Genomic DNA, 12,137 nt, shown 5'->3' on the forward strand with positions numbered 1-12,137 from the left:
AGCGTCCAAGTATATTTTGCAATAAACCTACAAAATAGAAGGTGTTTCTTTTTTTCTGCTACAGCTACTCAATTCAAAGGCTATTGCTTATCTTCTACAGGAAACATAGCTTCATACCTGTATTTGAAGTCAGCAGAATTGTGGAGGAAGAAGTTATAGTGTATAAATGCTAAACAAGTGGAAGGGGAGAGTCTCTGGTGTTGTCAAGACTTCTGTTTGAAAGAGGTGTATTTTTGTCTGAGGTAGTTTCCTTCTAGAGACCAGGAGGAAATAATCTGCAGGACACAACAAAAATATTTCAGGAGAGTTTCAAAAGAGCTTGAAAGTCTATTAAAATGTTTGATTCTAAAACCTAAAGGAACAAGGAAATGATCATGAACACTTGTTTTAATTGTCCATGTATTCACTGCTACTACCTTATTCAAGATAGCAATGAATGTCAGACTTTCCAAAACAAGTCCTTGCAATAAAGCTTGGTTTGATTTCCTGACACATATTTCTTCAGGATGCTTACAGTTTGTTAACTACTGTGCTTTGCATGTTAAAAAATAAAAGTGAAGAAATTCTTGCTGTTTCTGCAACTTGCTTTGATGTATTTAAATTGAAAAAATAACTCTTAAACATCTCTAATTTTGTTTCAACTTCTCTTCTGTAATTTGTCTTCACATTTTAAAAAAAAAAAAAAAAGCAATCTATAACCTAGTTGTATCTAAAGCATAGCCTTACTATTGGTATTTATTTGAAAAATTGAGTGTTATATGCAAATCCATTACTTTTTTTCAAGTATCAATGCTCTGTCATTTCTGAGTTTGAGAAAATATAAGTAAAGCAATATGAATATTACAGTGGAATGTATTTAAGCATCTGGTTTTACATCATGGATCACAAACCTACTTGAGTTGGTGTAAAGTGTTTAAAAAAATACATGGAGAAAGTATGAGTGAGATGAATGGCTCTCTGTATCTAAGGAAATTAGAAGAAAGAAATGAACCTATATATAGGTCACCGTAATAAGTGGAACACTGGCAGCAGTGCCTCTCTTGCTTTTCAGGCAGCACAGAAGAGCAGTTTTAAGGCAGCACTTGGGAGGTAAGCACTTGCAGTTCTGCATTCTAAGCATGAAGGGCAGTCAGAGATGGAATGGAAAAAAAAATCTTGGAAGAAATTAAGTGATAGGTGAGGGACGCTAGCCTTATTTGCAGGGATTAGAGTTTAGAAGTAGCATTCTGTTTCAGAATGAGTGTTAAGGGGACTGCAGGTTGGTCACTAGTCGGAAACTGAAGACAGCAACAAGAAAAAAACAACTGATGATGACAAATAAGACAGTGGAAAGAGAATCACAGCCAAAGTAATGGAATTGCATATAATTTGCAGAGCCCTTCTGCATGGTTACAAAAGCATTTAGACATCAAGCAACTTTGCCTACCATAGAAAGATTTCAATAAAGTTCTTAAATATGTATTTTGGTTGTAGGAATTATAAAAATAGAGTAAATGATAAAATAATGAAAATGAGTCTTTGAAAGACTGAAGAGTTGTTGAACTGCAATGTCTCAGTTGATTATTCTGTATGTTATCTTTCCTTTTAGAAGCTTTGAAGCTTAATTTATAACAGAATAAATAGTGCATGTGTCATTGTTTTGTGCCTAATGTTAATAATTCAGTGTGCAGTAATTGTCACTGCTTTGTTTTTGAGTTGATTGGAAGTTTAGTGGTAACCTGAGATACACATCCAAATACTATTTGGTGGTAGATAGTTACCAGCTGAATAATGACAACTATAAAATCTAATTGACAAGAGCTCTTTATACCAGTCCTTTTTCTCTAATACTCCTGAAGGCTCTTGTGTTTCTTTTTCTTTTTCTTTTTTTTTTTTTGGATTCGTGCACTCTACACCATTGTTATACATCTTCTGACACATTCTTGCCCACCAGCTGCTTCTGTGTGGCTTTTTCTATTGGACTTTGTTTTTTGGAGTTGTATAACGTTTTATCCCTTTGTTTCCATTTGGAGGACTCCTGCAGCTTTAAGTCCATGTTTCACAGCAAAAGGATGACAAGTTTTTTTCCAATGAGCTCCTCAAAATACCAGTTCTTATGTTATATTAGACTAGTACAGTTAGAACATTATTGTAGGTAGGAGGCATGTTATATATGTAGTATGTAACAAGGCCCGTGTTGGCATATGACTGATTATAACCCAGTAAGGTCACAAATCCCAAAGAATCCTAAAACAAACCAAAAAATCTTCCTAAAAGTTTCCTAAAAGTCTACACCTGTTAAATCAGTCATTAAATCTGAGGGATTTTGCCCTGCTTTCTGCAGGCCACATAGTTTATTACTGTAGGTACATAAAGAAATAGTATCATAAGGTTATTAGTTGAGTAAAATCTTCTAAATAAGAAAAGTTTATACACAGTTCCAGGAAGGCAACAAAGTCTTGTAATTCCATTTTTAAATAAAATACTGTGTTTGCAATGAAAAAGCATGATTGAATGAGATAGCATTTGCTGCCGAATTATCCGAACCAGCTCTGAGGTGATACTTCTGAACTTTATGACACTTGTTTGATTGTTTTGTTCTCAGAGGGAGTGAAATTAAGCAGCTGTGTAAAAGCAACAATAAATATGCTGTTTTGTAGCGTATGCTAATGCAGCAACTTCTCTTTTAAAATGTTGAGGTTTAGATACAAGAAAATGCAACTGTCTGGTTGGCAAACAGTGATAATCTTCATCTGATGCTAATCTCCCATTTGTATCTAATAGGCACAGCCTTAAATTGTAAAACATTTGATTTAACTCTGTTTCCAAAATATTTGTCATTTGTTACAACCATCATATTTCCAAACCTTTCAGTTTCCCATGAGCATTTTTGAATTCTATGCTAATTATATTTTCGTGCTGAGAGGGGTGGATTTTTAAGGCTGGATGTTTTGAACTGGTGTGGAATTAATCAGATCTTGCATTCCTAATTAAAAGAATGATCTATTGCTAATTGTTTTCCTTATCTATATTGCAGGCAGAGGCTGATGTTTCTACTTGGTGTGGGCAGTTTGCAGCTCTTCGTTCAAAGCAATTGGACCGGGCCTCCTGTTCAGTTACAGCTGCAGGACTTTTTGCCATCTGCATTGTTGCAGAAATTCAGTGAGGTATGCTTGAGTTATAATAAGCTGTCCTTTTACAGTCACTTCTATTTGTGAATAACCCACTTATCCAGAGAATATATATCTATGAGGTCCAGGGTTAGAATTAATTTCCTTGAGTGTGAACAAGCTGCTGTTGCGAGCATCATCAACTGTGTAAGTTTTTTAAGTACTATCCTAAAAGTAGCTAATGTTTGTCTACTTCAACTTAATAGATTTCCTTCTGGAAATGTTGGTTTTGAATATGGAAGATACTGTGCAGCAGCATCTGCTTGAAGGATGTTTGCTGTCAATAAGCTGTTTGTTTTGGAATGTGTTCTTAGTTGGACCAGAGAAAGATACTTATAAATTACTTAGAAATTTTCCTTGGAGCAAGGTAGAAGATGGATAACTTGCGTATAGCAGACTATCTGGTAGGTGCTAAGAGGACAGCAGATTTGTATGCTAGTATCCTTCTAGGCTCATGGATGATGCCAGCTGAATTGTGGAATTGGTAGTTCCCATGAGCAGTGTAAATGCTGTAAATTGTGGAATAAGGGGAAGTTTGACAAGTAGATAAGAAGCTTCATGTAACATTAATGTAACGTCTGTTACATTATTGTGGTGTGTTTTTGCAGGAATAACGTAACTCATGAAGACCTGCCATAGTTCGTAGTTTCATTTGCAAGGTTGCGTTTCTAAATTACTTAGTTCGGATACTGTATCTATCCCTTTTTTTAAAATATAGATGGTTATCAGTGTGGTATATTTTAGAGATGGCATGGTGTGTATATGTATAGGCTTATTTTTTTGCTTGGTTTTTGAGATCAGAAATTAAATTGCTGTCAGACTATAAGGAGTTCAGACCTATAAAACATAATGTTCATAACTTCTATCAACCATCCCATTTATTGTCTATATTAATGGATGAATGAGATGCTAATTATCCGTTGAATAAGGGAATGTGTGTCTCCTGTTTAGTTTGTCTTATGGCTGTGAATGCAATGCATTGACGGATGTTTGCATATGCAGAGGTGGTATTCCAGAATCTAAATCAGCAAGAGATGAAAAAGGAAAACAGACATGAGCATTGTTGATTTCTAATGAGTACTGCATCAGACCTTGTTAACTGGAAGGTTTAACTAGTTCTGCATTCAGGCAAAAGAAGTTTAGTTTTATGTATACTATTGCTATCTGTAGCATCTGAGAAGTTTTTTCCAAGAGCACTAAACAGTTGTGCTAAAATATCTATCCAGTTTTCTTTTGTTAAACATCTTAATTCAAAAGCTGTCATATGCTTTGAATTATTTTTATGTAGATACTTTTATGTTCAAGGATTCTTAGTATATAAACACTCCATAAAAACAAACATCTCAATAAACTGATATTTTTGTGCTTCTTTCAATCCAGCTTTTCTTTCTCGCATGCACAGATACTCAAAAAAAAAAAAAAAAAAGTGGGTTAAAAATACAGCTCTCATTTTCTCCATTTCTAATGTAATCATCTATATTCTGTCATCAATACTGGTATAAATTCTTTTTTAATAAGCTTTCAATTTTTCAGACTGAAATGATCTTTTTCCCATGTCAAGGTTAAAAACAAATAAATAAACAAATAGTTTCATTTCTGCCCTCAGATAACTGCTGAATGCATCATTAATTTTACTTTCTTATGAGTGCATTAAGACTGCATAAGAATATAATTAATTTCAGTGAAGAGCACATCTGATATTTGAGATATTCAAGGCCCATCTGGACACCTACCTGGGCAGCCTGCTCTAAGGAACCTGTTTTGGCAGGGAGGTTGGACCTGATGATCTTTCGAGGTCCCTTCCAACCCCTACAATTCTGTGATTCTGTGAAATCATAAAATAGCCTGATTTAGATGAGTTGCTAGTTGGTGCCTCTTGGATGTCTTCCACGAAAAATATTCATGAGTATGTGTACTTTATTTCCCATCCTCCAAATTGATTCCAGCCTTACTTCTCCGTAAGTTATGGTTAAATTCATGTACTCCATTAGGGTTCCATTTTATGTCCTGCAGAACTGTTTTGTGCTTTTATTTTAAGAGTCCATGCCTAAAAACAGTTCAGTAATTTCTAAACAGAAAAGCAGCTAGTGTTTTAGTTCTTAGGTGACTGAGTTTTCTAAAATTCCTTCAGGACTTTATCGTTCCAATTAAATACTCTTGCTGAGTTTTTTTATGGTAAGTGACTTATGTTAAAGCAAGATTAAAAACAAACAAAAAAGCCTGTATTTAAATGGATTATCAGATCTGTCTTCAAACTCACTGGGATTAGGCTAAAACATTTTTGTTTTACAGTAAGTGGGATAGGTTCCTCGTGTTTTTGAAGTACTGTCACTGTCTCTGTGCAGGTAAGGGAATGAAAGGTGCACAACTGTTTAGGTTGCAGTGTGTTTTATCCTGACTTAAGTTTGAGAGTTACAGAGTATTGTTTGTTGTCTAATTTCATATTCACAAGTAGGATATATTGGTGTCAGCTAGAAACTCCATCTGGAAGAAGATCCCAATACACTAATGCATAATACTTGTAAATAACTGGTAGGAGTCCTCCAAATACATTTATCAACAGCTCCTGCTGGCCTTTTTGTAACTTCCAGCTTGGTTCCAAATAATGAGTTTTGAAATGCATTTGAGTAACTTTTTCTCCTGATGTTTGTATTAGTGCTTCTTTTATGCATGATATGATCCTTTTGCTGGAAGATCGAACCATCACCAGGCTTCTGTTGATACAAATAGCCATGTTCATAATTCATATGAAAAATAACGATGTGCTGTGTAGCAGTAATGTCTCAAATCCAGTATGATCCCTTATCCTTGTAAACTTTGTTAACTGAAACTGTTGGGAGTTCTTTGTGATCCAGACCTGTATTCTTGGCTTCCATTAGCATGAACTGGCCATTAAGATGAGAGCTGAACCTTAGGTTAACTCATGTGCTGTTTGAATACCAGTGACCAGCATGATGAAGACTATGAAGATTCTAACAAACCTTTCCCTCTTGTGGGGTGTATAAGGAGGGATGGTAAAAGCTAAACACGGAGGCAGTCTTGTAAGCAGAGGGAGTTTGTTGAAGTAACCTACAAACTTGCCGTACATTCCCTTGCTATGTATATGTAAAATAAATAATTCTTAATGCTACCATTGGAAAATTCTTCCTTCTTTAACTCAGCAATGTCAGACCTTACAGGGAATACAAGCAAGCACATTCCTAACTAAGTACTCCTACATGTAGTGCACTCAGGGAAGACTTACTTGTGCTAGCTTACCTTTATCATCTTCTGTCTGCAGCTCAGCTCTGTGTTGTTTACATGTTGCTTTTTTGGTAAATGAAACTGGAGACAGCCTGCACCATAATCTCATTATCTCCTTTGCAGAAAGTTGGAGGGAAGCAGTTGCAAGCAAAAGCAAATTTTCTATCCCCAAAAGATGTCTGGAGCAAAGGGTGAATTGTCTTCTAAAGGACCAAATCTTCCACTAGTAACCTGAGTACATCTTCTATCTTCCATTATTCTGGAAGATATATAACTTTAGCTTTGCCAGTTGACAAGCTGTGCAGGAGTCTTAGTACTATTTAAAATCTGAGAAGCCCAGTATATGACACTTAGTAGCTGCATGCAGGTTCCTTATTTGATTTTCGTTATTTATTTACTTTTTTTTTCCCTCTGTTTTTTTTTTTTTAATCCATCCCATGCCGTTTACTGTCTTTTTCTACCTTTGTGTATCTCTGCGCTTACCTTTTAAGCTTTAGGTGAAGCATCCCCAAGACTGAGAAAGGGATGAAGAAAGATTAGAAGGGCCAGTTCAGAGTGAGCAGTCCCTGAAACAAAAATAAAGTGTACCAAATGCTCATGTTGCCTCTAATGATTATCATGAGCAAGAAAAAAACATGAAGCCCATAAACTAAATTTCTTATACTCTGTATTCTCACAGCCATTGAGCTGGAATGGCAGCTGGTAACAGTTGTGCTGGGAAGTACTTTCTAATACTGTGAAAGCCAAGAGTGCTGTCCAGCTTGAAGCTGATGTAGGGCTTTAGTAGCAGCTACTTAACAGTAAATGTGAACTTACTCTTTGTAAGTACACGTACTTTTGTACATGTACTTTTTTTTTTTTGTTAGTACATGTACTTTTGTACATTATCTGTACTTCGGACAGAGATTGAAGCATACGTATTTAGAGTGAATTCAGCTTCATTTGTCTGTATTTAGCCCAGCGGTGGTCAAAGGGAACCACATGCAGATTCAACAAAACCTGGATTATTATCCCAGATATTTCTGAGTTCACAAACTCTAGTATATGTTTCTGTACTTATTATATACACACATTTAAGAATAAAATAATCATAGGTTTTGAGTGGAAGTCTGGTGAAGAATGGAAAGACTCACAATCTAACCCAGGTTTATTAGGTCTGGAACATTGTGTTAGCAAATCTTTGTTATGTCCATTTTGAGATACAGGATTTTTTTTAGATGCATGAGATAAATATGGAGAATGTCTAATTTAAGTGCTTAGACACAAGAAGGTAAGTTCTAAATTTCTGTTTTCTCTTGGCCAATGTTTTAAGGATTTTTGTGAATTTCAGTCCAGTCTTTTATGCCCTTGAAGCTGTAAAAACTTGAAAGTCTACCTCTTTTATATGAAGCTGTTCCCTACCTTAAAGACTAGCTTAGGATAGTAAATTGTGTTGATAGAAATCTGCAATGATAATGCAGTCTTAGAGCACAAGTTAAAAGAATGAATGTTGATTTAGGCTTTCTTAGTAAAGAGAATGTTTGCTTCCTTGTATGGTATTTGCTTTATGCAAAAGAACACGGATTTATTAAGATAAAAGATATCAGTTCTTTGGCTCTAAGACTTGTTGGTGTATTTACTAGGCGGTGACATCTCTCTCCCTCTTCCCTCCCTCATTATATTCCTATTAATGTTACATTAGCTGGACTGAGCTCTCCAGTGAAAGGCTTTCAAATGAGAATGTGAGATGAATTGGTTGCTGCGGTGCTTAACTGAGGGTAGATTACTATAGCATATCAAATGTGTTTTAGAAAACGGTTCTATAACAAAGCTGATAACTTCTTTGCTTTCCCATTGATTCTTTCAGTGTTGTTTATTGAAAAGAGACCTCAAAAAGGATGATAGGGAAACAAGTTTAACTTAACCTGAAAACTGTATGAAGTCTTCTGTTATATCTCTCATGTTTTCAAAATGAATCTTTAGAAGCACAGAGTCATAACTTTTCAAAATCAGAGTAGTTAGAGATGTTGGTAAGGCTGTTCCTCGATGGATCTAATGTCTTCCTACATGGCCATTTTTTCTTTACAACAGTGTGAGAAACCACTTGGAAATAAACTTTGTTTTCAATGGTAGGATTGATAATTGCAGTGATGTCAGGTAAGAATTACATTTTGGGTGAATAATGTAAAGTTCCTTAATCATTGCCTACTAAGTAGGAGTATTTTCAATGTTAATACATGATAAATAATGGACAAACCTAAGGAAATCAGGAAAAAAGTCTGAAAATTGCCGTAAAGAGAGGCAGGAATTGTTTAAAAGTGGACTAGGGAAATACTGTGGTTTTAATAACTTTTGTCTTTAAAGTAATCTGTTGGTAAAGGTGTTGAAAAAAGTTCCAGAGAACTTAGTAACTACATTACTGGTTTTGTTTGGAATGCTGTAATGTGATTAAAATGACTTCTATCTCGTTTGTGTAGACTGAATAAAAATCTTTCTCAGGCAAGTGACTTCAGTGCAAACTGTCACTTAACTGTCTGGTCTTCTGTTTCTGTCCATTCCCTTTTCTTGCCCCTTTAATACCAACTGAAAACAAAAGCATTCCTTTTTTCAGTTTGCAAAGGAAACTTGCCATTTGAGAACTAGGAGTCAACTGATGAATTGACATCTGCTCTAGTCTGAACATAAACTGTGTGAATGCTTTCCTTAGATTAAAAGGAAAAGAAGAATAGGTGATTGTCCCCTGACCATCATCACTGAGAGACAGGTTTCCTGGAGAACTACCTCAAGCCCATTAAGAAAAGAATTACTGTAGGGAACATCACAGGAAAACACCTAAAAGGAGGTCTTTGTTTACTGGACAAAAGGAAAAATGGTTCTAGTATTGCTACTCTGATGCCACTCCAAAAGGAAGCTATCTCTGGGGAAAGACGGTAACACATCTTGAAATCACAGGAGGAATATCTGGTGCATTTGAGTATTGTAGGACATTTAATAAATTTATTTACTTCTGTGATGACAAGTGGAATGGCTTTGGTTTATCAGTTTTTCTCCCTTAGATCAAGGAGAGGACATTACTAGAATGTATTTGGTAACATTAACTGGATATAAGCATTTCCAGTGAGAAGAAATCTAAATCTAAATATATCAGATCACATTGAGAAGACGTATCTGGCAAGCAAGAGGCAAGGCAGAATTTACCATGACTTGGTGAACAGTTGGGATTCAAAGACACATTGATGTGTTGTTTTTTTTTGCCTTGTCTTGAGCAGACTTTTTTTTCCTTACACATATGAGTAGCTGTTTTTCCTAATTCTATGATTTTGTTCATAAACTTTTTAATGTTTTCTGAACATTCTCACTTTTCTTGTTCTTTCAGCCCAAAATGCTGCATGCAGCAATTTTGAAGATGCTGGTTCTAGATGCTGAATCAGTCTATACCTTGACTTCTCATCCTATCTTGCTGCTTATAGCTAGGATAATCCTTGTGAATTCAAGACACAAACTTGCATCTCTTCAGGTAAGAAGCATGTGACCAATGATTATGACTGCCAGATGCTCGTTAATTGGTTCTCTTGTTCTTTTTTTCATACCTTATTAAGTCAGTATAGCTTCTTCGATTTCTTTTTCTGCAGTTCTGAGGTTCTTTCTTTTAAGAAACAATTCAGACAAAGTGATTACAGTTAAACACAAGTATAATTTTCTTAAACTATTTTCTCACTGTCTTCTCCAGAAGAGAAGATCCCTTCATAATCTGTAAAAATTAGAAAATTGAATAGAAAGCAACTTTTAAAAAGGCACATACTTTGTAGCATTTTTGAAGGAGGGAGGGGGGCAGGACTGACACGTTAAATGCCCTATAAAGTAATGCGTCGTACACTCACTGTGGCCTTTTTTGACAAGCTTTGGGATCTCATTAACTGCTACCATATGAATTCTAGATGCCAAGAATGTCCTCTTTTGCTATTTTTTTTTTTTTATTGTCTTCAACCTCTCCTGCAGGCATCCATGTGGAGATTTCCTTAATTCCCTGTTGTGTTTGTACATTAAAATCAGGGAGATATGAGTCTCTTCTTGAGAGGGTTTTTGACATTACTTCCTTTGTAGTTTAGTAGCAGGACTCTTTGGAACTGGATGACTTCTAACAGCAGCATCTTCTCTATTGCATTCCAGTTGAACAGAATTTGGCTGGAGATCAAAATGCCACATGGTCCCTTTTTATGCTTGGCTGACAACATCCATTCCCAGCTGTGTCTTTGTGATGAATTAAACTGTGTGGGAGATGTTGGCTGTACTGCATTTCTGGAAGCCAAGCTCTTCCATCGTTTTCCCTGTTATTCACAGATGAATGCTGTTGAATTTCAACAATTGGGTCAGTCAGGGAGGGAGAAAATGTACCTGGTATAGAGAATTCCCTTGCTGCCTGCCCCCAGACTGACATAATTGGGGACTTCCTTCTACCAGTGGAGGTTCAATTACTTGTGGCTACATCAAGTTTGGGTAGTAATCTAATGGCAGTAACTGATAAAAAGTGCTTTTATCAGCAGGTCAATGTAACAACTAAAGCTTAATTAATTCTTTCTCATTTCCTCCAAATTCAAAGGAAAGTTTCTTAAAAACTTTGTTTTTTTAAAGTTTACTGCTAATTAATTTAGAGTAGGATAAAGCACCCCGAAATCCATTATCTAAAGCATTAATAAAGGCCTGTTATATTTTAAAAATGTTACTGTCTATAGCATATTAAATGTTTGACAGCAATCAAAAAGTATTTTTAACTTAGATTCCAAAAAATAACGTTCCTAATTAAATACTATGCAGAGCTCAAGTAGCTTACCTGAAACTTTATAAATGCATTCTGTGATTCTACGATTTTTGAGTGGCAGGCATCAGGCCTCAGGAAATTGTATCATTGAGCTGGGTACTCTGTTGCATGGGAAATAAGTACTTTATTATATACATTTAAACTGAAGTCGTTTGAAACTTATTTAAATTGCCTTTAGGTTTCAAAGTAAGTGATGAAATACTGGAATTTGACCTTTTTTGCAAAGTCTGTTGATTGTGTGCTTTTATTCTGTTCAGCTTGATATCAGAAATCATCTTTCATTGCATTTTGAAATAGATACTATTATTCTTTTTGATAGTTCCTTTCTAGGGACATTACAGTCAACTACATGTGATGGGTTTAGATTATTTTACTTGAAATCTGTTCAGCCTTTAGGTCTGATGGATGTAAGCATACTTCTATAAAAAGTTCAGAAGATAGGTGCCTTTGAGCAGCACTTCTACATCTGTTTTGACAAAAATGATTGGAGTACTAACAGTAGCAGAATAGCTAGTAATCATTAGAGCCTTCATAGAGGTATGCCCTACGTTCGCAGAAGATTATTTTAAGAATAACAATCTATTCTCAAAATTATACTTGAGCTTTTCCATGCATTGCCATCTGGTACAAATAGACAGGGATGAGATACGCTGGGGAGCTTATGTTTTGCGTATACAGCTTTCTAAAATGAGTTATCTCCTAAACTGTGGTCCAGCGCTGCTGTAGAATGATTGCTTAGATCACTGAAGTATTTGTCTTTCTCAGATTCCACATACAAACATTAATAATTTTAATTGTGATTGTAAGGCGTTCTCATGAGCACTTCTGTCTCAGTCTCCTTTCTACCCTTATGTAAAGAGATATGAAACGATTTGATTGAACAGGAAAACTTGCATGCAAGGGCAACACCGGATGGCCAGAGATACTGTACTGGATGTCTTCCACAT

At 35.6% G+C, this 12,137-nt stretch overlaps 1 protein-coding gene across 1 annotated transcript in view; it reads left to right on the forward strand.

Annotated features, from left to right (window-relative positions):
• The window catches only part of TTC27 (tetratricopeptide repeat domain 27), a 112,136-nt gene that overhangs the window by 4,458 nt on the left and 95,541 nt on the right, over positions 1-12,137 (forward strand). Inside the window, exons 3-4 of the mRNA XM_032185350.1 lie at positions 3,017-3,146; positions 9,748-9,888. Coding sequence (XP_032041241.1) covers positions 3,017-3,146; positions 9,748-9,888 — 271 coding nt within the window. The remainder of the gene's footprint in view (positions 1-3,016; positions 3,147-9,747; positions 9,889-12,137) is intronic.

This window comes from Aythya fuligula, chromosome 3, assembly GCF_009819795.1.
Source record: "Aythya fuligula isolate bAytFul2 chromosome 3, bAytFul2.pri, whole genome shotgun sequence".
In the NCBI taxonomy this organism is placed as follows: Eukaryota; Metazoa; Chordata; class Aves; order Anseriformes; family Anatidae; genus Aythya; species Aythya fuligula.